The following is a 27762-nucleotide window of genomic DNA, read 5'->3' as shown; positions in this document are numbered from 1 at the left end:
ACCAAGGGCAGGTGCACACTGAGTCAGATATAGAGTAAATCTCCCTCATTAATGTTTTAACAATCAATATTAAACATCAGATAAGACCCTGTGTGATCTTTTATTTCTCTCCCCTCCAGCCTCTGTAACCAGTATGTGCTGGTGAAACCTGCTGACAGCTGAAGTGACAGAACTCAAGCTGTCAGCTGAGTCACCCTGATGGCAGTCAGAAACTACAGCTCCCACATAAGAACTAGGAGCAGGATTAGGCAATTCAGCCCCGCGAGCCTGCCCCGCCATTCAATACGTTCACGGCTGATCTCATTTCGGCCTCAACTCCAATTTCCTGCCCTCACCCCATAACCTTTCAACCAATTACTAATTAAAAATCTGTCTATCTCCTCCTTAAATTTATTCAGCGTCCCAGCATCCACTGCACCCTGAGGTAGTGAATTCCACAAATCCACAACCCTTTGAGAAAAGTAATTCCTCCTCATCTCTGATTTAAATCTACCACCCCTTAGCCTAAAACTATGGCCTCTCATTCTAGAATGCCCCACAAGGGGAAACATCCGCTCCACGTCAACTTTGTCTATCCCCTTTGGTATCTTATATACCTCAATTAGATCTCCTCTCATCCGTCTAAACTCTAGCGAGTATAGGTCTAAATTGCTCAATCTCTCCTCATTAGACAAGCCCCGCATCTCTGCAATCAATCTAGTGAACCTCCTCTGAACCGCCTCCATTTTTATACTCTATTCCTTTAGCAATAAATGCCAAAATTCCATTTGCCTTCCTTATTACCTGCTGTACCTGCATACTAGCTTTCAGTGATTCATGCACGAGGACACCCAGATCCCTCTGCACTGAAGCATTCTGAAGGTTCTCTTAAAATAATAAGTCGCCTTTTTATTCTTCTGAACAAAATGGATAACCTCACACTTATCCACGTTAAACTCCATCTGCCACATTTTGCCATCCCTCTCTGTGGGCTGGATCAGAGCTCAGGTCAGTGTTGGGTCTGCTCGATTCTGCCGTCATATTGGATCTTACCTCTCCACAGGTTAACAACAGCTGCAGAGTCCCTTTTTATCCTTACCTTGTCCGTCCGATCTTTTTGAACTCCGAACTTCCCACCAAATCCCTTGGCTGCGTCGGTCTGTGATGAATGTTTTGCAACATCTGCTACGTACTCATTTCCTAAGGCAGACTGGGAGAAGAGGGATACCAGGAATTACAGCATGCACACAACATGTCCATCAGTCCCCAGTGACTACGTTCCACTGGGACTGCACAACCCCAGCGTTCAAAAGGATCTATTGTACTCAAGCTATTGTGCTCAAGTCCTGGTAAAATTACAGCCGGCATGGACAGTTAATGGAGCCAATCCATCACTCCCTTCTCACCCATCCCTCCCAGTTCTCCCACCACTCCCTGCTCACCCAAATTTCATTGCTAGGGGCGTTGGCAAGCATACAATATGACCGCCACATCGCCCTGGCATTCCCCTGTTCTCGTGCACTTCCTCTCCTGTTCTAGAAGGTGTTCGAAAACCACCTCTCCTGTTACAGGAAGCTCCTGTTCTGGAAGGCTGCCTCTCCTGTCCCAGCACATTCTGCACTTACAAATGGTTCAATGTATGAAGTTCACAATCCAGGTTTTCATATCTAATGACATGAAAGGAAACTGGGAGCACAGAAAAGCTGGAATGACCAAGTACCTTGTCCATACGATCCTTCTGAACCCCAAACTTCCCACCATAACCATACGACGCTTTCGAACCCTCATCCAGCTCCTTCTTCTTTATGGTCTCATGATCTTTTGAGACATTCTGCCTCAGCTCATGGACACTGCAAAAAACAAACCACAGAACCCCGTTATTCAGGATCGGGACAGTGTTTTCCTGGATTGTGTAATCAGTTTATGAATTGAGATGTTTGGTAGATGTTTCAGTGAGCTTAAGAGGCAAAGGACCAGAGCTACCCTTATCCCACCCACCCAGCTAGAGAATGAACCAAGTCTAGGTGTTGGGAATGTCCATTGCACCAACCTGACCTCACCAGACAGGGAGAAGGCCCCTTCATCCCCTTTGTCTGGGAGAAATTTCAGCCCATGTCCCAGTTTTCTCAGCTCCATAAGTGTTTCTGTGGCAGCAGGAAGTCTGCGAGTGACACCTCCACACATTAGAGAGGATGGGGAAAGGTGCCCACATCCCCCCACGGCTGGTTTGAGAGCAGCAGACACCTTGTCCAGACCCTCGAGTCAGACAGGAGAGACCAAGTGAGCAGGAGGAGAGCAACTTGCAAGTGGAGCAAGGGGAATGGAGAAAGGATTTAAGTTACATCACTCTCATAGAAACTAGGAGCAGGAGTAGGCCATTCGGCCCTTCGAGCCTGCTCCGCCATTCATTATGATCATGGCTGATCATCCAACTCAATAGCCTGCTCCCGCTTTCTCCCCATATCCTTTGATCCCTTTCGCCCCAAGAGCTATATCTAACTCCTCCTTGAAAACGTACAATGTTTTGGTCTCAACTACTTTCTGTGGTAGCGAATTCCATAAGCTCACCATTCTCTGGGTGAAGAAATTTCTCCTCATCTCAGTCCTAAATGGTCTACCCCGTATCCTCAGATGGTGACCCCTGTTTCTGGACTCCCCCACCATCGGGAATATCCTTCCTGCATCTAGCCTGTCCAGTCCTGTTAGAATTTTATAGGTTTCTATGAGATCCCCCCTCATTCTTCTGAACTCCAGCGAATATAATCCTAACCGACTCAATCTCTCCTCATATGTCAGTCCCACCATCCCAGCAATCAGTCAGGTAAACCTTTGCTGCACTCCCTCTATAGCAAGTACATCCTTCCTGAGATAAGGAGACCAAAATTGCACACAATATTCCAGGTGTGGTCTCACCAAGGCCCTGTATAATTGCAGCAAGACATCCCTGTTCCTGTACTGGAATCCTCTGGCTATCAAGACCAATATACCATTTGCCTTCTTTACCGCCTGCTGCACCTGCATGCTTACCTTCAGCGACTGGTGTATGAGGACACCCAGGTCTCGTTGCACATTCCCCTCTCTCAATTTATAGCCATTCAGATAATAATCTGCCTTCCTGTTTTTGCCACCAAAATGGATAACCTCACATTTATCCACATTATACTGCATCTGCCATGCATTTGCCCACTCATTCAGCTTGTCCAAATCACACTGAAGCATCTCTGCATCCTCCTCACAGCTCACCCTCCCACCCAGCTTTGTGTCATCTGCAAATTTGGAGATATTATATTTAATTCTCTCATCAAAATCATTAATATATATTGTGAATAACTGGGGTCCCAGCACCGCTCCCTGGGGTACCCCTCTATCCGCACACTCTCTCCCTTTCTGCTTCCTCCCTTTCCCTTTGTTCAGGGCCCACTTGGCATGATGTTCAAATGCCAGGATTCGGATATCCTGATGCTTGCTGCATCTAATTCTCTCCAGCACAGGACTGTGCCAAAATCCATACACAGTGACAGCTCAATGCCTTACATTGGACATCGAAGGCCTTTCAGCCCATTTAATCCTATCCTTCCACAATTTCAGCCCCACTGATTCTTCACGAAAGCCCCTAGCTGTTTCCTTAAAAGGGCCCAAATCCTCTCCTTGGTCACCCTTCCTACCAACCCCATTTTGCCGTCAATCTTCCTGTGCGCAAGCAAGTATTTGACATCTGCCCAAACTCAACCTTTGCCCCCTGACCCTGGACCCCTCTTGTTCAGTTGCCTCATATTTTTTATAAGATTTGTACATGGGATGTGTGGGTGAAGCTGGAAGATGGGGTCTTTAGCTCCCTTGAGAAGGTAATGGTGGGCTTCCTTCCTGAATAAGCAGCTGCTTGTGCTACAAGATGGGTTGCCAGTCAACCAAGTGGTGTGGGAATCATATGTAGGGCAGAGGTGGCTGGTTCACTCCCTGAAGCCCCTGGTGTATCCGCAAGTCTTAGAGCTGATTGACTTTCTCTCTTATAAAATCTCTACAGGCATTTTTCCCCCAAATCTGAGGAGCCAAAGCTATTCCAGTCTTCACTCAAAGCTCTTCCCTCTGACCAAGCCTCACTGCTTGGCTGTGCAGGGCCTCTCAGGGAAGTGGTGGTGACCAGAATCAATCTGGGTGGGATTGTTAAAGGAAAGGCCTTCTGAAAGGCTTCACACATCAGGAAATCCTCAACCACAAGAAATAAAAAATGAACTTGCATTTCTATAGCACTTTTCATGTCTTTAGGATGTCCCAAAATACTTCACAGCCAATGCATTACTTTGAAACGCACTCTTGTCACTTAAGGAAACGCAGTAGCTAATTTGTACACAAGGCTCAACAAAAGAAATGAAATAAATGACCAGAGAATCTATTCTCCTGACATTGGGAGAGGGAGGAATGTTGACCAGGAAGGCAGAAGAACTCCCCTGCTCGTCTCTGCTTGCACTGTGGGATCTTCAAGCCGACCTTTGCAGGTATCTCAGTTTAACCTCTCAACTGTAAACCTTCTGCTTGATTCTTCCCGAAGTTCCGGGTGTCACTTAACTAGGAAAGGCCCGGGTCCCACCGCCAGCCTTCCCTGGGTCAGCAGATGTGTTGCGACTTTACCCCTAGAGGGCACTGCCAGAGGGAGGCCAGGCACAACCATCAGTCTCAACATTTCAGTCAACCCGAGGAGGTAGGGGTGTATTTTGTGAAAATTGTGTCACTCACATGACAAGAAGTGACAGCAATTTTTCTTTTCAATGAACAAATTTTCAATCATTAAATGCGCCCCAACTAGTCACCTCCAATCTTATCAGCTAGTCCGGAAGTTTCCCGTCTCTGCGCATATGTGACGTGCTTTTTTCAGATGCCCTAATTTAGTGATTGAGCTCTCGCAAGAGCTGCTCATGACATCTGTGCCTGCAGTCGACACAGAGACAGCTTGTTCTCCCCCCCCCGCCCCATTAAGGAAACCACAGATATGAGCTAAAAAAAGAGGAAACTCAGAGATTACACAGCAGTAATAGCAAGAATATGAGTCACAGGCTGCAGACAATGTCCAGCTCATCAGTCAATCTTCGGGCTGATCTTTGACAATTAGCTTGTTCACCCACCCAGTCCTGCCAAATTCTGCTTTGGACTGGAAACTTCTAGAAGGTAAATTCTAAACACTAAGAAAAACACCCTCCCATTTATTGGACTTCCCCTGCAGCAACATTCAAGAAGCTCAACAGTAGCCAGGACAAAGCAATTTTTTGATCAGTGCTGCAGCCACTAGACTCACTAAATGGACTATTCTACCACAGTGACAGCAGTGTTTATGATCTACAGGATATGCTGCAGCAACTTGTCAAAGTGGTTTAGCTGGTAGCAGCCTTGTCTCTGAATCTCAGTGTTCTGGGTTCAATTCCCACTTCAGGACTTGAGCATAACTTTCAAGGCTGATAAACAAATGCAATATTGAGGGAATGCTACACTGTTACAGGTGTTGTCTTTTGGATGAGACAATAAAACAGAGGCCCAATCTGTCTGCTCAGGTGGATGAATAGGATCCATAGGCACTACTTTGAAGAGGAGCAGGGGGGCGGGTTCTCCCCACTATCCTGGACATTGTTTATCCCTCAGTCACCATCACAAAAACAGATTGTCCGGTCATTAACACACTTCTGTTTGTCAGAGTTTACTGCGTGCATCTTGGCCGTTGTATTTCCTACATTACAATAATGACTACATGTCATTACTCCTTCATTGGCTTCAATTCATTGGCTGTAAAGCATTTTCTCTGATAGTCATGAAAGGTGCTCAATAAAGGCAAGTCTTTTTTTTTAACTTCAAAGGCACCTCCCTCTCCTCTGACCTTGACCACTGAGAAGGCTCACACAGTCCTGATTTAGATATATTGCAGTTCCTTCATTGCCGTTACCTCAATATCCACAACTGTGCAGTTATGGAGGGGGCACTCCCTGCCATGACCACCAGACTCAGTGTAGTCTCCCTGCTGCAATATTTCCCAGTATCCATGGGGTCAGGGTGTACCCGTATCTGCAGTTCCTCCCAATACCTACTTGATGTGCTGGGGCCGGCCTGACCCATCGACAGTCTTCGCTCCCCATCGCTGCTCCTGTTCTGAAATGTCATTCTAGAACAACAGAAAATCGGAACCACATCAATAGCACAGCCATCATCAGGGAATCTGGAGCCAATTTTTGACCCAGCATTCCTGTTTGAGTCAGGGTTCAACGGGGTTCAAGTCTGTGCCAGACAGTATGGAGGCTGGAACTCTGATTCAGAATTGCAGGTTAACATTTAGCGAGATTCTTACATTGGTGGGGGCAGGGGAGGGATACTGAGGGAGGGGTACTAAGGGAGCACCGCACTGTCGAATTGTGGTACTGAGGGAGTGCTGCACTGTCGGATTGAGGTACTAAGGGAGTGCTGCACTGTCGGATTGTGGTACTGAGGGAGTGCTGCACTGTCGGATTGTGGTACTGAGGGAATGTTGCACTGTCGGATTGTGGTACTAAGGGAGCGCTGCACTGTCGGATTGCAGTACTGAGGGAGTGCTGCACTGTCAGATTGTGGTACTGAGGGAGTGCTGCACTGTTGGATTGCGGTACTGAGGGAGTGCTGTACTGTCGGATTGTGGTACTGAGGGAGCGCTGCACGGTTGGATTGTGGTATTAAGGGCGCGCTGCACTGTCGGATTGCAGTACTGAAGGAGCGCTGCACTGTCGGATTGTGGTACTGAGGGAGTGCTGCACTGTCGGATTGGGGTACTGAGGGAGTGCCGCACTGTCGGATTGCAGTACTGAGGGAGTGCTGCACTGTCAGGTTATGGTACTGAGGGAGTGCTGCACTGTCAGGTTACGGTACTGAGGGAGCGCGGCACTGTCAGAGAGATGATACTGAGCTGGTGCTGCACTGTTGGATGGGTAGTACTGATGCAGCAATGCACTGTTCGAGGGGTAGCACTGAGGAAGCGCTGAGGGGAGGCAGGGGGAGTACTTCCAGGACTCTGCGAGGATGCAGACAGGAGAAGAGTGTGCACTGCACATGCATGCGATTTCAATGACTGAATTACAGGCAAAGGCATTTCAAATATGTGCAACTTGGGACAAGGGACAGTGGCCTTAATTACAGGACAATCCTGTAAAATAAGGGATGATTGGTCACCCTGAATAAATCTCCCTTTAGAATGTCCCTTGTTACATTCTCCAGCTGAGATTACCCCCGGACAAGCATGATCCCAGAGTGGAACCCAGCTTGATTGATCCTAACTTTTATTTGTTTGATTAGATACATGGAGAGTAGCTAATGAACAGAGTCACAGAGTCAGCTGATGATCTTTTAACAAAAGAATAAAACATTTATTAAACAAGAAAAGATGAACAATATTACAATACTCCTTCACCCACAACTATATCTTTACAGATATATACAGATTTGTAAGGATAACACAAGTTACAAAAGCGATCTTATACTCTAATGTACACAGTAAGTACACAATCCTTTTAAATCTATGGCATCCTGTGGTCAGACACACCACACTCTGAAACCAATTGACAGGTGCCATCCCAAACAGATGCTATGGATCTCTCCTCAACTCACCCCAGGCACTTGTCATACCATGAGCCAACCAGTCTCACTGAATTCCTCCTTCACATGAGCGTTTCCTATCTCCACTCTCCAAGACCTGCCTTGGAATCTTCTCCCAAAGTGACACTTTCTCTCAGACACCTTCCAGAAGGGTTCACCTCCAGGGTTCCAAACTCTCTTTCTGATGTTCCTCTTCCCTAGGTCACCACATGCATTCAAGCTTTCTTCCACACACTCTGTCTCACTGAGTCAGCCGTCAACAGTACACCACTGCTTCAAATGCCCATAGCAAAGAGTTATAAACCTTCAGCTGTTTCTTTGGACCCTCTTGCCTCTTGCAAGCTGTTCTCGCTTTAAATCTGCTTTCTGCAGCTTTTGTGTCTTTAAATCTGAAGATTGGGGCCTTTCTCTCTGCCCCTTACTCTTAATTTCACTTAACAGGACATTTTCCCAGGTTTCTGTCCTTCCTTTGACCAGAAGATCTTCTTTGGACTTTCTCTTCTTCCACTCGCCTGGATTTGTGGGACTTGCTAGTTGCCTTTTAGACTGCTTCTGCTGCACAGCTGTCTTCAAACCAACTGAATTCAAACAGCTTCCAAAACAAACTGCTGTTTCTCTTCTTTTGTGTGTATCTGTGGAAGGGACCTGCCTCTCTGGGCCCCTGATGCTTGGGAACAGTCCAATCCTTCTACCCTTGTATGTTCACTTTTTCTTTAGGGGTCGTAAAACTCCTCATTAGAAATGCAAGCACCATTCTAAGGTGAAACTAAAACTCCATTTGACCTTTCTTAACACACAAATACAGAAATACAAATCAAACTTAAACTTTAAAGCTCAAATTCATTCCTAACACCCACAAATAAAAATATAATATACTTAAACTATCTCTATTTCCTAACACCCCATCAAACACTCCCAGAGCACGTACAGCTACAGACTAAAGCTCCCTCTACACTGTCCCAATGAAGTTGATTTATTCCAAAGCTCAGAAAAGCTAATCTTACTGACAATTATATTTCCCACAACAGATGTCCTTTACACAAATCAGAGAAATATATGTTAGTGGAAATAATGGTCAACTATCCAGGGCTCTAGTCAGCACTTTGTGTCCAGTTATGGTCCCCGAGAAAGCAGAGAGAGAGATTCGGGTGTTTGAGGCAGTGCAGAGAGAGGAGCCGGGGGCTGATCACTGGTGTCAGAGGTCGGGGGTTATAAGAAAATACTGGAGCCATCTGGACTTCTCAACAACAAAAACATGTGTCAAAGAGATGTTCTTATCAAGGTTTATAACATTGTTATAGGAATGGTAAATCTGAAATCCGACTTTAACTTGTGCAGTTAACACAGGGTTTAAACTAGCAACAAGTAAACTTAGGGAACTGATATCAGCAAGTTCTTCTGTATTTGGAGTTTGATCGACACTTGGAAAAGCCCCTCAGAAACAGTCCAGGAACAAAATAGCTCTGACATCCAGTTTGGGTTCCACCAGGCCCACTCAGCTCCTGATCTCGTTACAGCCGTTCAAACATGGACAAAAGAGCTGAACTCCTGAGGTGAGGTAAGAGTGACTGCTCTTGGCATCAAGGCAGCATTTGACTGAGTGCAGCATCAAGGGGCCCTAGCAAAATTAGTCAGGGGGAATCAGGGGCAAAACTCTACTGGTTGGAGTCATACCTAGCACAAAGGAAGATGGTTGTGGTTGCTGGAGGTCAGTCCTCTCAGCTGCAGGACATCACTGCAGGAGTTCCTCAGGGTAATGACCTCGGCCCAACCATCTTCAGCTGCTTCATCAATGACCTTCCTTCCATCATAAGGTCAGAAGTGGGGATGTTTGCTGATGATTGCACAATGTTCAGCATCATTTGCAACTCCTCAGATACTGAAGTAGTCCATGTCCAAATGCAGCAAAACCTGGACAATATCCAGGCTTGGGCTGACAAAGTGGCAAGTAACATTCGTGTCACACAAGTGCCAGGCAGTGACCATGTCCAACAAGAGAGAATCCAACCATCGTCCCTTGATGTTCAGTGGCATTACCATCACTGAATCCCCCACTATCAACATCCTGGGGGTTACCATTGACTAGAGACTGAACTGGACTAGCCATATAAATACTGTGGCTACAAGAGCAGGTCAGAGGCTAGGAATCATGCGACGAGTAACTCACCTCCTGACTCCCCAAAGCCTGTCCTCCATCTACAAGGCGCAAGTTAGGAGTGTGATGGAATACTCCCCACTTGTCTGGATGTGTGCAGCTCCAACAAAGCTCAAGAAGCTTGACACCATCCAGGACAAAGCCGTCCACTTGACTGGCACCACATCCACAAACATTCACTCCCTCCACCGCTGACACACAGTAGCAGCAGTGTGTACCATCTACAAGATGCATTGCAGGAATTCACCAAGGCTCCTTAGACAGCACCTTCCAAACCCACAACCACAACCACCTAGAAGGTAGAAGGGCAGCAGATAGATGGGAACACCACCACCTGGAAGTGCCCCTCCAAGTCACTCGCCATCCTAACTTGGAAATACATCGCTGTTCCTTCACTGTCGCTGGGTCAAAATCCTGGAACTCCCTCCCTAACAGCGCTGTGGGTGTACCTACACCTCATGGACTGCAGCGGTTCATGAAAGCAGCTCATCACCACCTTCTCAAGGGCAACTAGGGATAGGCAATAAATGCTGGCCTAGCCAGCGAAGCCCATATCCCATGAATGAATAAACAAAAATCTCTGAATCATACAGGAACCAAGTAGGCACCTCAAAGCTGGGGGAGGGGAAAGAGAGAGAGAGAAGGGGGAGAGTGGTGCAGTGAGAGAGGGGGAATGGGCAGGGATGGAGAGGATGCAGAGGTGAAGGGGGAGAGAAAGGAGGGAGAAGAGAAGAGGGGGATGGGAGAGAAAGGAGCAAAGGGGAGGGGCACAGGGTAAGGGGAGAAAGGGGGAGAGGAGAGGGGAGGTGGGGAGAAGGGGAGGGGAAGGGGAGAAAGAAGGGAGCAGAAGAGAAAGGTGAAGAGAAAGGAGAGGGGATGGGGAGAGAAAGGGGCAGCATGAGAAAGAGGGAGAGGGGAAGGAGAGGGGCAGGGGAAAGAGCGGAGGGGGAGTGATGGTGAGAAGGAAAGGAGAAGATGGGGAGGGGAAGAGAGGGCAGGGTGGAGGGAGTTGGGGGGGGAAGGAGGAGGAAGGGGAGGGGGAAGAGAGAGGAGGAAGAAGATGGGGAGGCAGCAGGGGTAGAGGGGGGAAGACAGAGCAGAGATGGTAAAAGAAAATGAAAATGGCAGAGACAAAAAGAAGGGGGAGAACAGAGAGGGGATAGAAATAAACTGAAGCGGTTGGTCTCAGCCTAGTCTGCTGCTGTCTGCCTGTGCCCCGGTTTAGTCAAGCAGAAGCTGGGAGAGTGCGGTGATGGAGGAAGACTGATGCAGAACAGTAACAGTGGGTAGAAAAGGAAGTGCAAGTTGACCATGCTTCCTGTTTCTTAACCTGATGATCCATATTTTAAGATCAGCCTTGTTGCCTGTGATGTAGTTCTGTGTTCTAGTCTTTACATTCTCTCTTTAGTGTCACAGATTATAAAAATACTCCACTCAAAGTTTATTAAAAAACAGAATTGACATGCAGGCTGCATGTGACCTCAGAATAGGTAGTAGGCATAGATATGTGGTGGTTGTGTTACGGTGCTAATAATGCATGGAACCTGAGTTCAAATCACTTCTGGGCCATTTGAGAATTTGGAATAAAAATCACGATCAGTAAAACTGAGTTTGAAGCTATCTGGTTATCATAAAAACGCCTGCTGATTCACCAATGCCCTTAGAGAAGGAAACTGGTCATCCTTAGCTGACCTGAGCCTGTGACGCCAGTGACTTCAGCCAAGTCAATTCACTCCACATGATATCAAGAAATTGCTGAGCGCTCTGGATACAGCAAAGCCAGTGGGCCCCGACAACATCCCGCTTTAATGCTGAAGACTTGTGCTCCAGAATTAGCTGCACCCTTAGCCAAGCTGTTCCAGTATCGCTGCACCACTGATATCTCCACAACAATGTGGAAAATTGCTCACATATATCCTGCCATAAAAAGCAGGACAAATCCGATCCAGCCAATTTCCACCCAGTACACTCTCAGTCATCAACAAACTATTGGAAGGAGTCACTGGCAGTGTTATCAAGTGGCACTGACTCACCAATAAGCTGCTCACTACATCCACTTTGGGTTCCACCAGGGCCACTCAGCTCCCCACCTCATTGCAGCCTTGGTTCAAACATGGACGTAAGGGCTGAACTCCAGAGGTGAGGTGAGAGTGACTGCCCTTGACATCAAGGCAGCCTTTGATCGAATGTGGCATCAAGGAGCCCTAGCAACACTGGAGTTAATGGGAATCAAGGGAAAACTCTCCGCTGGTTGGAGTCATACCTAGCTCAAAGGAAGATGGCTGTTGGAGGTCAATCATCTCGGCTCCGGGACATCACTGCAGGAGTTCCTCAGGGTAGTGTCCGCGGCCCAACCATCTTCAGCTGCTTCATTAGTGATTTTCCTTCCATCATAAGGTCAGGAGTGGGGTTGTTCGCTGATGGATGCACAATGTCCAGTAATATTCGCAACTCCTCAGGTCCTGAAGCAGTCCCTGTCCAAATGCAGCAAGACCTGCACAATATTCAGGTTTGGGCTGATAAATGGCAAGTAACATCTGTGCCACACAAGTGCCAGGCAATGACCATCTCCAACAAGACAGCATCTATCCATCGCCCCTGGACACTTAACAGCAACAACATCACTGAATCCCCAACCATCAATATCCTGGGGGTTACCATTGAATAGAAACTTAACTGCACCAGCCAGATTAATCTGTAGCTGCAAGAACAGGTCAGAGGCTGGGAATTCTGAGGCGAGTAACTCACCTCTTGACTCCTAAAGCCTGTCCACCATCTACAAGGCACAGGTCAGGAGTGTGATGGAATACTCCCCGCTTGCCTGGATGAGTGCAGCTCCAACAATACCCTAGAAACTCAACACCATGCAGGGCAAAGCGCCCACTTCATCGGCATCCCATCCACCACCTTAAACATTCACTCGCTACACCGTCAATGCACAGTAGCAGTAGTGTGCACCATCTACAAGATGCACTGCAGAAACTCAGCAAGGCTCCTTCAACAGCACCTTCCAAACCTGCAACCTCTCGCATCTAGAAGAACCACAGCAGACACATGGGAACACCACCACCTGCAAGCTCCCCCCCCCCAAGCCACTCACCATCCTGAGTCGGAACTATATCATCGTTCTTACATTGTCACTGGATCAAAATCCTGGGACTTCCTCTGTAACAGCACTGTGGGCGTACATGGACTGCAGCAATTCAAGAAAATGGCTCACCATCACCTTCTCAAGGTTGGGCAGCAAATGCTGGCCTTGCCAACAATACCCACGTCCAATGAACAAATAAAAACAAGCCCCATACAAACGTAATTGATATTTAACTGCCCTCTGATGTGGCCTAGCAGTTATCTCAAAAGAAGACTCACCAGCACCTTCTCAAAGTATTTTGCGGGTGGACAATGAATACCCCGTTATAAAGAGCAATGTCAACCCCATTTCCCACCAAAGTGAGGTCCCAGATTCGACACGCACTGGGAGGGGACTGAGAGCCCCGCTCAGCGAAGGAGCAAAGTGACTTCACAAATGCATTTGTGCACATTTCCTGGTAGCTGCAGATAGTGTGGAATTGGAAGGTGCTTATCAGCAGTTTGTATGATCTTAGACAATTCCCTGATGAGTTACGATAAGGGGCTCAGGGAGGGGGAGCAATCGACTGGGAAAAAAGAGAAACATTTAGGAGCAAATGAAACCTGGAAAATTAATCCAGTTTAAAACCTGGTGTTGATTCCAGCCACGTTCTGAGAACTTCCCTTCTTTGTGCCTCCCAGGCTGGGTATATTGGTGTCAATTGCCTGACTGCAGCAGAAATCGAGTAGATCATTACACACATTCGCATTTGGAGCATACACACACCCTTCTACACACAAGTACCCATCTACGCACATACACACACACCCACACACACACACACCCATCTACAAACACATGCCCATCTACACACACACACACACATGCACACACACACACACACACACACACAAACACCCATCTACAAACATCTACAAACACATGCCCATCTACACACACACACACACACACACACACACACCCATCTACAAACACCTACAAACACATGCCCATCTACACACACACACACACACACAAACACCCATCTACAAACATCTACAAACACATGCCCATCTACACACACACACACACACACACACACACACACACACACACACACACTCATCTACACACACACACACACACACAGACACACACACACCCATCTACAAACATCTACAAACACATGCCCATTTACACATACACACACCCATCTACAAACATCTGCAAACACATGCCCATCTATACACACACACACCCATCTACAAACACATGCCCATCTACACACACACACACACACATCCATCTACAAACTTCTACAAACACATGTCCATCTACACACACACACACACACACACACACCCATCTACAAACACATGCCCATCTACACACACACACACAAACACCCATCTACAAACACATGCCCATCTACACACACATACGCACACACCCATCTACAAACATCTACAAACACATGCCTACCTACACACATACACACACACCCATCTACAAACATCTACCATCACATGCCCATCTACACACACATACACACACACCCATCTACACACACATGCCCATCTACACACACATACCCACCCATCTACATACACACACACACCCATCTAAACACACACACACCCTTTTACACATGCACACATCTACACATACACACACGCACACACACACCTACACACACACGCTCATCTAGACACATGCTCATCACCACACACAGAACCCATCAACACACACACCCATCTGCACGCACACACACACACACATACACACACACACACACACAGATACACCCATCTACACACACAAACACCCATCTACACATGGATACAAACACACACATCTATACACACACACACCCATCTACACATACACACACATCCATCTACACATACACCCATTTACACATGCACACACACACATCTACAAACACACACACATATGCGCATCTACACACATACACACACCCATCTACACACATGCCCACAGCCACATACACAGCCCATCAACACACACATCCATCTACATACACACATCTGTGTACACACACATATCCATCTACACACAAAAACACACACACAGGCACACACATCACCCCACCCATCTATACACACACATCCATCTACACATACACACCCCCATCAATACACACACACCCACACATACACATGCCCATCTACATATACACACACCATCTACACATATACATACACACAACTATCTACACATTCACACACACCCATCTACATGTACACACATGCCCCCATCTACAAACCATACCCCCATCTACATACACACACACCCATCTTCACACAGACACACACACCCATCTACACACACATATACACACACACATCTACATACACACATCCATCTACACACACACACACATACCCATCTCCACAAACACCCACACACACACACCCACCTACACACATGCATACCCATCTACACACACACACACGTGCACACACACACACACACACACACACACACCCCCATCAATACACACAGACCCACACACATACACACCCATCTAGACATACACACACACACACACACACACACGCCCATCTACACACATCCATCCACACACATGCCCACAATCACACACACAGCCCATCAACACACACACCCATCTACGCACACATGCCCGTGCACACACACACATCCATCTACATAAACACACACCATCTGCACATATAAATACACCCCCCCATCTACACATACACACATGCCCCCATCTACAAACACACACCCCATCTACATACAGACGCACCCATCTACACACACATACATGCACACATCTACATAGACACACCATCTACACATACACACACATGCCTGTCTACACACACAGACCCATCTACACACACATACACACACGCTCACCTACACACATGCATACCCATCTACATACAAGCACACCCATCTCCACACATGCACACACCCATGTACACACACACCCACCTACACACACACGCACGTTCATCTACACATATACACACACCCATCTACACACACCCATATCTAAACACACACACACACACGCGTGCACACACACACCCACCTCCACACACACACATGCACTCAACCCACCTGTACACACACACAGTCAACCCAAGAGTTAACACATAGGCAAGACCAAAATGAAGGTTGTAGAATACAATTAGAAATGGTCACTATATGATGGCTTTGCTAGCGATGCCCACACTCCATGTGTACATTTTAAAATCCCAGCCATACCCTTTGCCAATCTTCTTATGTCTGAGGTGAGCAGACTTTATCTTTAGCAATTTTTTTTTATCTTATTAACTTACTCCTTGAAGTTTACCAGCTCCTTAAGATACTGGCTGCTTACCAGGAGGGTACAGCTCTCCAGATGTCCACTGTCATCCAGTGCCATCTTGAAATGGCCTTTTTCAATTTATGAGCCAAAGCATTCAGTATTGGAAATCTATTCCAGACGGCCATGCCCACTCCTGTCCTTTTCCCAAACAATATCCACAATCCCCAGCAGGGAGAGTGACAAGGGGCAAGAGTTTTCCTGAGTGCAGGAAGACTGAAGGCATTATCCTGGGTGAGAAGAGCTAACCCAACTGTAGCCAATGGTTCAACTGGGATCCTCCCTCCCTCTGTGACTCAGCTTCTGATTGGATAATTCAACTGAACTATTAGGGAAGGCTCAATGCAGAGAATTACATAGGCTGCTGAAGTGAAATCCAGGCCAGACAGAGTCATTTTATCTCAACATTGTGCGGACATTAACTCAAATTGGTTTAGACCTACTTCAGTACAAATTCTCTAACCCAGACCTGGAGGATTCAAGGGCAGAACTTGAAACCCAGAAACCCAGAAGGTCTCTCAGTGCCATCCAGCACAGAATCTCAATTCAGAATATTCTCGACCTGATCAGACACAAAAGAGCTACTCACAACAAAGTCAGGATCTGTTTCCCAATCGTCTCCATCCTTCTCCATTTCCACTTTGACATTATGGCCCACTGCAGATTTCCACATCTCTGAGAGCCAAAAGGAAGATGTTTTAATAAACAAAGCAGCAACAACTTGGAACCAACTTGTTTAGTTTCTGCCATAGCTCATGGACATTTGACCCAATCAAGGTCTCCATCTCATCCATTTATGCGACTGAGGTAAGGGTCTGTACACTTACTCATGAACACCTTCTGGGTGGTACAGGACACAAGTTCTCCACTTACAAAGACTTACACTCAGGTTGTAACCCAATATTTGATTACAATTGTTGTTAACAGTCTTATATTGACTGGGCATTATCAGTGAATATACAATAATCAAACCCAGTTCCACCAGATGACACTTCATCACATATTGCTTCAGAGTCCAAAGTCCATAAACATCTTGTTATACTGCAATGTTTAAAATTCTGTCATCAAATGGCCCATCTACCTGTGAAGGTTATCGCCTCAGTTTTAGGGATCGTTACACCAGATATTTCCCAGGTTCAGCAACACCCACAAGTAAACCTCATGTCCCTTATCACCTGCAGTGTACTTTTTTCTGCCCAAAAGCTGGATAAATGGCATCATGACCCACTATCCAAAAATAGAACCCTTAACTCCTTAAAACAGCAACTTTATGGATTATATGCCATCAGGTAATCTCTCCTCTCCTCACACACTCTCTGTTGGATAACTCTGAATTGCATACAGTTACACAGTGAGTGACCCTCACTCTGAATAAACAGTGACTCTGTACAGTTACACAACAAGTGACCCTTACCCTGAATAAACAGTGACTTTTTACAGTTACACAGTGAGTGACTCTTACCCTAAATAAATAGTACACTTTACAATTACACAGTGAGTGACCCTTACCCTGAATAAACAGTGACTCTGTACAGTTACACAGCGAGTGACCCTCACTCTGAATAAACAGTGACTCTGTACAGTTACACAGTGAGTGACCCTCACCATGAATAAACAGTGACTCTGTACAGTTACACAGTGTGACCCTCACCCTGAATAAACAGTGACTCTGTACAGTTACACATCGAGTGACTCTCACTCTGTATAAACAGTGACTCTACAGCTACACAGTAAGTGACCCTCACCCTAAATAAACAGTGACTCTGTACAGTTACACAGTGAGTGACCCTCACGCTGAATAAACAGTGACTCTGTACAGTTACACAGTGAGTGACCCTTACCCTGAATAAACAGTGACTCTGTACAGTTACACAGTGAGTGACCCTTATCCCGAATAAGCAGTGACTTTACAGTTACACAGCGAGTGACCCTCACCCTGAATAAACAGTGACTCTACAGTTACACAGTGAGTGACCCTTACCCTGAATAAACAGTGACTGTGTACAGTTACACAGTGAGTGACCCTTATTCCGAATAAGCAGTGACTTTACAGTTACACAGCGAGTGACCCTCACCCTGAATAAACAGTGACTCTGTACAGTTACACATCGAGTGACTCTCACTCTGTATAAACAGTGACTCTACAGCTACACAGTAAGTGACCCTCACCCTAAATAAACAGTGACTCTGTACAGTTACACAGTGTGACCCTCACCCTGAATAAACAGTGACTCTGTACAGTTACACATCGAGTGACTCTCACTCTGTATAAACAGTGACTCTACAGCTACACAGTAAGTGACCCTCACCCTAAATAAACAGTGACTCTGTACAGTTACACAGTGAGTGACCCTCACGCTGAATAAACAGTGACTCTACAGTTACACAGTGAGTGACCCTTACCCTGAATAAACAGTGACTCTGTACAGTTACACAGTGAGTGACCCTTACCCTGAATAAACAGTGACTCTGTACAGTTACACAGTGAGTGACCCTTATTCCGAATAAGCAGTGACTTTACAGTTACACAGCGAGTGACCCTCACCCTGAATAAACAGTGACTCTACAGTTACACAGTGAGTGACCCTTACCCTGAATAAACAGTGACTGTGTACAGTTACACAGTGAGTGACCCTTATTCCGAATAAGCAGTGACTTTACAGTTACACAGCGAGTGACCCTCACCCTGAATAAACAGTGACTCTACAGCTACACAGTGAGTGACTCTTACCCTGAATAAACAGTGACTCTGTACAGTTACACAGTGAGTGACCCTTATCCCGAATAAGCAGTGACTTTACAGTTACACAGTGAGTGACCCTCACCCTGAATAAACAGTGACTCTACAGTTACGCAGTGAGTGACCCTTACCCTGAATAAACAGTGACTCTGTACAGTTACGCAGTGAGTGACCCTTACCCTGAATAAACAGTGACTCTACAGCTACACAGTGAGTGACCCTCACCCTGAATAAAACAGTGACTCTGTACAGTTACACAGTGAGTGACCCTTATCCTGAAAAAACAGTGACTCTGTACAGTCACACAGTGAGTGACCCTCACCCTGAATAAACAGGGACCCTACAGTTACACAGTGAGTGACCCTCACCCTGAATAAACAGTGACTCTACAGCTACACAGTGAGTGACTCTTACCCTGAATAAACAGTGACTCTGTACAGTTACACAGTGAGTGACCCTTATCCCGAATAAGCAGTGACTTTACAGTTACACAGTGAGTGACCCTCACCCTGAATAAACAGTGACTCTACAGTTACGCAGTGAGTGACCCTTACCCTGAATAAACAGTGACTCTGTACAGTTACGCAGTGAGTGACCCTTACCCTGAATAAACAGTGACTCTACAGCTACACAGTGAGTGACCCTCACCCTGAATAAAACAGTGACTCTGTACAGTCACACAGTGAGTGACCCTCACCCTGAATAAACAGTGACTCTGTACAGTTACACAGTGAGTGACCCTTACCCTGAATAAACAGTGATTCTGTACAGTTACACAGTGAGTGACCCTTACCCTGAATAAACAGTGAATCTACAGCTACACAGTGAGTGACCCTCACCCTGAATAAAACAGTGACTCTGTACAGTTACACAGTGAGTGACCCTCACCCTGAATAAACAGTGACTCTGTACAGTTACACAGTGAGTGACCCTCACCCTGAATAAACAGTGACTCTGTACAGTTACACAGTGAGTGACCCTTACCCTGAATAAACAGTGACTCTGCAGCTACACAGTGAGTGACCCTCACCCTGAATAAAACAGTGACTCTGTACAGTTACACAGTGAGTGACCCTTACCCTGAATAAACAGTGCCTCTTTACAGTTACACAGTGAGTGACCCTTACCCTGAATAAACAATGACTTTACAGTTACATAGTGAGTGACCCTCACCATGAATAAACAGTGACTCTGTACAGTTACACAGTGAGTGACCCTCACCCTGAATAAACAGTGCCTCTTTACAGTCACACAGTGAGTGACCCTCACCTTGAATAAACAGTGACTCTGTACAGTTACACAGTGAGTGACCCTCACCCTGAATAAACAGTGACTCTGTACAGTTACACAGCGAGTGACCCTTATCCTGAATAAACAGTGACTCTGTACAGTTACGCAGTGAGTGACCCTTACCCTGAATAAACAGTGACTCTGTACAGTTACGCAGTGAGTGACCCTCACTCTGAATAAACAGTGACTCTTTACAGTTACACAGTGAGTGACTCTCACCCTGAATAAAACAGTGACTCTGTACAGTTACACAGTGAGTGACCCTCACCCTGAATAAACAGTGACTCTGTACAGTTACGCAGTGAGTGACCCTTACCCTGAATAAACAGTGACTCTACAGCTACACAGTGAGTGACCCTCACCCTGAATAAACAGTGACTCTGTACAGTTACACAGTGAGTGACCCTTACCCTGAATAAACAGTGACTCTGTACAGTTACACAGTGAGTGACCCTCACCCTGAATAAACAGTGACTCTGTACAGTTACACAGCGAGTGACCCTTATCCTGAATAAACAGTGACTCTTTCCAGTTACACAGCGAGTGACCCTTACCCTGAATAAACAGTGACTCTGTACAATTACACAGTGAGTGACCCTCACCCTGAATAAACAGTGACTCTGTACAGTTATGCAGCGAGTGACCCTCAATCTGAATAAACAGTGACTCTGTACAGTTTGTGATGATATGTGTATATTTTTCTATTTCTTTGTTTATGTATATATTCTGTGTAGGTAAGGGTAAGCTGTGACTGTGTGTGTCCAGGATTAATCAAAGGTGACAAAAAATAAAAATTACCTGGAAAAACTCAGCAGGTCTGGCAGCATCGGCAGGGAAGAAAAGAGTTGACGTTTCGAGTCCTCATGACCCTTCAAAAGAACTGAGTGAAAATAGGAGAGGGGTGAAATATACCCTGGTTTAAGGTGGGGGGATGGTGAGAGAGAAGTAGGGTGGGTGGTTGTTGGGACATGCAAGCAGTGATAGAAGGAGATAAGCAAAAGATGTCACAGACACAAGAACAAAGAGGTGTTGAAGGTCTGTACAGAGGTGTTCTTCAACACCTCTTTGTTCTTTTGTCTGTGACATCTTTTGGTTATCTCCTTCTATCACTGCTTGCATGTCCTAACAACCACCCCCCTCCCCCCACCGCTCTCCCCGCTCCCCCCCCCCCCTCCCCCCCACCAACCCCCTTAAACCAGCTTATATTTCACCCCTCTCCTATTTTTACTTAGTTCTGTTGAAGGGTCATGAGGACTTGGAATGTCAACTGTGCTCTTCTCCGCCGATGCTGCCAGACCTGCTGAGTTTTTCCAGGTAATTTTTATTTTTTTGCTTTGGATTTCCAGCATCCGCAGTTCTTTTGTGTTTAATCAAAGGTGAGGTTGTTAGAGTCAGATTGTCTGTAGGATCTAAGGGATGAAAAACTAAAGGTGTTATCTTCTTGCATTTTGTTATGAGGTCTTATGGTGGGTGATAACTTACAAGGAAACAGAGTAAAACAAAAACAGAATTACCTGGAAAAACTCAGCAGGTCTGGCAGCATCGGCGGAGAAGAAAAGAGTTGACGTTTCGAGTCCTCATGACCCTTCGACAGAACTTGCGTTCGAGTCCAAGAAAGAGTTGAAAAGTGATAGAAGGAGATAAGCAAAAGATGTCACAGACACAAGAACAACTTTCAACTCTTTCTTGGACTCGAACGCAAGTTCTGTCGAAGGGTCATGAGGACTCGAAACGTCAACTCTTTTCTTCTCCGCCGATGCTGCCAGACCTGCTGAGTTTTTCCAGGTAATTCTGTTTTTGTTTTGGATTTTCAGCATCCGCAGTTTTTTTGTTTTTAAGGAAACAGAGTAGATGGGAAACGAGCATTTGTGGATAAGTTTTGAAATTGATTTGTAGCTGTATCATTTCAAAAGAGTCTCAAAAGTACAAAAGAACATTTGCATTTTACAGGAGATTTGCGAGTAAACAGGGGCAAGTGATTTAAACTTTATTTACCCGAAATAGAGGTAAAATAGGAACATGGAAGGTTTCGATATTTGGGAACCTGAGTTTTCAAAGAGTCATTTAAAGCCAATGGAGAACTAAGATGAAAGGGGTGAAAAGGTATTTATGAAGCAGGTTTTCAGTTGTAGCAGTTGCTGTGGGGGGTGTGGGACGATGGGAGGGTGGGGGGTGTGGGACGATGGGAGGGTGGGGGGGATGGTAGTCCCACTGAAGGCTGACTCCAGTGTTTTGGAGTGTGCTGAAGAGCTGTGTTAATTGAAGAAAGCACCTCAGTTTTGAGCCAGGAGAATATTTATCCTGGGAAACAGTTTGTTTTAAATCTCCCTTTGGAAAACCCACATCCGCTTGGATTTGCTCTGAGAAGTTGTGGAGTGTACTTCTGTTTAAAGTGAAAGCAATTTCTTGGTTTGGGTAATACTTCCTGAATTTTTTGGTTAAGAATCTATAAGGGCTGTTGCCAAAAAAAAGTAGTTTTATTGTGTACTTTTGATAAAGCATTTTGGAAACTATTTTGTAAGATTTTTTTTCTGTGTATCTTTTATTTTTTGTGCTTTTTTCTTTTAAGAAACAATTTAATTCTTCAAAGTTTAAAAGTTATCACGGGAGGCCTGTGCTTTTGTGTTCAGTAGCTTTCCCTCCTCACTTCTGCAGCACATACAAAAAAATTACTATCAGCTGAGATGGATTTCAATCTGAGATCTAGCTTGCTCAGCACTAACATCAGCTGGACTCGTAACAAGTTATACAGTGAGTGACCCCCACCTTGCTGGTGAATGATCCTTTCTCTTTTCCAGCCTATCCCTATCTTTCGTAAGCTTTCCTGTCGCCCTTGAGCTTACCCATTTTAATATGGTCAGTGGCTCTCACAAGCCTCCCCTTTTGCTCCTCGCACACTGTAAACCTTCTCCCACTCCCGGTTCTTCATCCTCCCACATCTTCATCATTGAAACCAAGATTCATCATCTCCAACTCACTGTTCCTATGCACGTCCAACGCCCCATGCTGCTCACACCCTCCCACAGAAACGTGACTCCTCCATCACAGAACCTCAATACACAGATACTATGTAACTTCCCCCATCTTCCCTTTCTTGTACAAGGATGAGCATGAGTTCACCTAACTGCTACATTCTGGTCAACCTCAGCTTCAGGCCTCCTCTTTCCAGCTCTTGCTTTGTGGGCCTATGCTTCCTGGTTCATGGTTTATTCAATATATTTACATGCGCTCGCAGCTCCAGCTCCTTTGCTTCACCTCAATCTCTGCACAAAACTGAAATGAATTGCTGAAGTTTCCAGGGCTGATTCATTGCTAGACTCCAAACTGAACTTTGGCCTGTCGGCGAGAATTCTCTACCTACCAGGGTCAGTAACCCTTCCCTGAACCTGTGCTGCTCCTCCCACAGAAATAGAGTAACTTAAAAAACTAAATGTTATTCAACAGTCAGACCTGTGATTCAAGATCATTTAACAACCCCATCTCCACCCCGAGCCTCCTTGCCAGCTCTACTGTGTAGGTGTGAACAGAGAACAGCTTTTCTAATTCACTGTCTCATATTCTTCAGTAAGAAACACTCTTGCCACCTGTTTTATTAATTGGCTTGTTTAGTTTACTCATTGTACGTTTTTATTACAGTTTAACAATGGATTCTTAAGCTGACAGGTTACAGGGCCTTTTACTCTTTGTGTGCACCAAACGAGAGCTTATTATCACACAAGGTGGAAAATCCAGTCACAAATCGATCTAAGTATTTAATCGATCATTCATTCTCCCCAGACGTGGGCGTCGCTGGCAAAATCAGCATTTATTTCCCAACCCTAATTGCCCTTAAGAAAGTGGTGGTAAGCCGCCTACTTGAACCTCTGAGGTCTGTCTGGTGAAGGTGCACCCATGGGTGCTGGTAGGTCAGAATGTTACTGAGGTCCGTTTCAGATTGAGAGCAGGGTGAGGGATGACTGACATTGCTAATCTTGGTCATTAACACTGTCTGTTCTCTCAGGCGAGTGTCAGAAAAACTGATTATTGTCTGCTGTCCAGGTTTTAAATCAAAGCACCAGCCCCAAACTGCCCAGGTCAAAGACACCCAAAGGACCAGGTCTGAAACCCCTTCATTTTCTTAACAATAGTTAAAAGGCCTAACTTTGTATGTCTCTCTTCCCTGATGTAATCCTGATAATACCCCAGTGAATCTGCATGGCACCTTTCTCATTGTTTTTATCCTTCCTATAATCCAGTGTCCAAAACTGACACTCACTCTATATTCTAGATATAATCCCTTCAATTAGAGTCAAGCTTGCAACTCCTGAGTATCCATTATTCTATTTTTAAACCCCTTGATCAGGCTCTAGTCTGTATCTCACTCTTGGGTATGTTTTATTCTACAGATAAAGCACAAAAACCCTCAATTAGATTTGGCCTTTAACTCAGTCTTTGGTCTTCTGTTTTCACCTCGAGGGTGTCCATCTCCCACCAGCATTGGCCAATGGGTTCTCCACTTCTTCATTGAACTGAGGCCCAATCAGTCCCCATCCACTACCAACTTTCTCCACCCGGATGAATTTGTTATCATTGTTGAATAACTTCTCCTTTGACTCCACTCACTTCTTCCAAATAAAAGATGTTGCCATGGGAACCCATATGAGCCCTGGCTATGCCTGCTTTTTCTTAGGATATGTGGAACATTCTTTGTACTAGTCCTACCTGGGTCCCCTCCCTCACCTCTTTTTCCGGTACATTGATGGCTGTATTGGTGTCATTTCCTGCCCTCCCCCTGAACTGGAAAACTTCATCAACTTTACTTCCAATTTCCACCCTTCTCTCACCTTCACCTCATTTACCTCTGACTCTTCCTTTCCGTGACTTCTCTATCTCCTTTTCTGGGAATAGATGACCAGCCAATATCCACTATAAGCCCACTGACTTCCACAGTCAACTGGTTTATAACTCCTCCCACCCTGCTTCATGTGAAGTCTCCATTCCATTTTTCCAGCTTCTCTGTCTCCGTCACATCTGTTCTGATGATGCGACCTTCCAAACCATTACCTCCATATCTTCCATATCCCTCAGCCAAGGACTCCCCTCCACTGTGGATGACAGGGCTCCACTGTGTCCATTCCATTTCCTGCATCTCTGCCCTCACCTCTTCCCCTCCCTCCCAGATCCATGGTAGGGTTCCCTCGTCCTCATCTCCCACTCCACCAAGCTCGTCATTCAACAGATCATCCTCTGCCATTTCTGCCTGCTCCAGCACAATGCCATGACCAAACACATCTTTCTCTTGCCTCCTCGTTCAGCATTCTGAAGGGAGCATTATCTCTGTGATACCCTGGTCCACTCCTCAGTCACCCCCAATACCCCGTCCTCTTCCCAAACGCACCTTTACCTCTTCCCTTCCCACTGTCCAACACTCCAAACACTCCTTCCAGGTGAACAGCAATTCACTTGCACTTCTTTGAACTTGTAGATTGTATTCACCGCTCACAATACTGTCTCCTCTACACTGGAGAGACCAAACAAAGACTGGGTGATCGCTTTATGGAATTTCTCCATTCAGTCAGCAGGTGTGACCTTCAGCTTCTGGTCACCTGTCATTTTAATTCTCTGTGCCACACCCACTCTAACCTCTCAGTCCTTGGCCTCCTACGTGCTTCCAATCCAGATCAATGTTAGCTCAGGGAGCAGAACCTAATTTTCTCATTAGACATTTTACGATCTTCCAGATTCAAAATTGGCGTCAATAACTTCAGATCATAACCAGTGCTCCCATTTTTTTTCTGAAAGGGAGTGCTGGTAATGATCCAGCTGTTGTCATTTACAACTCCTCGAGAGCCATCATTTCTTCTCCATTACCATCTCATTTTGTTCTGCATTATCGTCATCATCCCTTTTGTCATTTAATTCTCTTGCCTTCCACCTTATCAGCCTCTGATTTGTTCCTTTTCCTGTTCCTCCTACTCGGTACTTGCTTAAAATCTATTATGCCTCTCACTTCTTCCAGTTCTGACGAAAAGTCATCGATCTGAAGGGATTTTCAAAGCAGGCCCGGAAATCCAATGTCTGGATGTTCCAGATCCTGACCCCGTGCTGCAACTGTATTGCTCATGAGATGCTATACTGAATGGTAAATGCTCTAATTGGTGATTAGCTTAGCGCCACAGTTAGTAGCGCCGAGCATTAGCAGGACATGGGAGCTGCCTGCAGAGTACGAATGGCAAAGGCAGACGGCAGCCATGATGGAGCCTGCCACTGCCTTGTTAAGTAGAGCAGGTAACTCCTTGGAGGGCCAGCAGCCTCAACACAATTGAGAATGTCCATGCAATCAAATCAGAGGTAACGCGCATGATCCCGAACAAGTTCCCCTAGGTTCACTTCATTAAAAAAAAACTTTCCCTTCTCCCCACTTTAAACCCAATACCTGAGTGCTAACGTGTACCGGACTGTTTGGGTGTGCAGAATTCCCAATTTGAAAATTGGTGTCACATCTTCCCTGACCCGTTAACCAGCTCCTCAGGGAGCTTCAAGGGTCGTCAATTGGAGGCGAGCGGGTTCCCTGTTCCCTCGCCCTCCCACCCTCACTTTAAAAACTGGAGTTCGTCCCAGGACATTGGATTTGAGACACCCCTCCGGGAACATGCTCTTTAAATTGCACTCGGACCTGTTCTTGACCCCACCAGCAATTGAAAGTTGAGAGCAGGATTGCAGGAAATGGAATGGACAAGGTCAAGGGCCCATGTCAACCATGGTGGATGCCAGTCCTGCTGTGCTATTTAAAAGCAAAAAACTGCGGATGTTGGAAATCCAAAACAAAAACAGAAACAGAAATACCTGGAAAAATTCAGCAGGTCTGGCAGCATTTGCTGCCAGACCTGCTGAGTTTTTCCAGTATTTCTGTTTCTGTTCTGCTGTACAATTTTCTCTTTTTTATTCCGATTTGCATCACCTGCAGTATTTTTCAGTTGCTGGGGTCTGTATAACTGAGTATATAGACCACCTGGATCCCTCGATTAGATTCCAGCCTGTAACTCATTTACAGGAATCAGATACATACGACTGAGGCTATCACAAGGCTCAGGGATGATCAGTGTTTCCAAACTCCTCTGGGGAGAGAGGTGAGGGTGAATATGTGGAGCCTCCGGTCAGGAAGGGTTTCACTCAATTCTGGTGAAAGCCAGAATGGGGACCACTTTGCCCAACCAAGCGGCCGATCGATGGTTCCTCTCTGGTTAAGTATTAACTCTGGGGCAGGGCACAACCCCTCCTGGGAGAGTTCGGGAAGTTAGGAGAAGTTTGGGAAACTTTCTTACCGGCGGCAGGGCGTTCGGAGGGTGCTTGGCTCTGGGTCCCGGGACGGTTCGGCACTTGGTCCTTGTCAAGAGGTTTGTCTGTGGGTGGCGGGGAGGCGCTTCGATTTGAACCAGGAAGGGGAGCCCTCGTGTGCGCGCATCCTGCAGCCAACAACCCAAGGAGAGCCTGACAGAGCACAAACATTACAAGGCAGGGCACACTCAGCTGGTCATTGACCTGAAACATTGACTCATGTTTCTCCCTCCTGACTATTTCCAGCAGTT

The 27762-nt window shown here is 46.0% G+C and overlaps 1 protein-coding gene across 3 annotated transcripts in view; it reads right to left on the bottom strand.

Moving 5' to 3' along the window:
- Positions 1-27650, bottom strand: part of hcls1 (hematopoietic cell-specific Lyn substrate 1) — a 58365-nt gene extending 30715 nt beyond the window's left edge. The window contains exons 1-5 of one of the 3 annotated variants that reach the window (XM_041203384.1): positions 27499-27650; positions 16754-16839; positions 6051-6124; positions 1700-1829; positions 1079-1189 (exon numbers count right to left, since the gene is read on the bottom strand). In XM_041203384.1, coding sequence (XP_041059318.1) covers positions 1079-1189; positions 1700-1829; positions 6051-6124; positions 16754-16837 — 399 coding nt within the window. In that variant the 5' untranslated portion in view covers positions 16838-16839; positions 27499-27650. Of the gene's footprint in view, positions 1-1078; positions 1190-1699; positions 1830-4217; positions 4339-6050; positions 6125-16753; positions 16840-27498 lie in introns of those variants that run through there. The other 2 variants (XM_041203383.1, XM_041203385.1) reach the window with 2 other exon arrangements.
- Positions 27651-27762: the final 112 nt, after the last annotated feature.

The sequence above is a fragment of the Carcharodon carcharias genome, chromosome 13 (assembly GCF_017639515.1).
Source record: "Carcharodon carcharias isolate sCarCar2 chromosome 13, sCarCar2.pri, whole genome shotgun sequence".
NCBI lineage: Eukaryota > Metazoa > Chordata > Chondrichthyes > Lamniformes > Lamnidae > Carcharodon > Carcharodon carcharias.
This window is presented reverse-complemented; position numbering and strand designations above follow the sequence as displayed.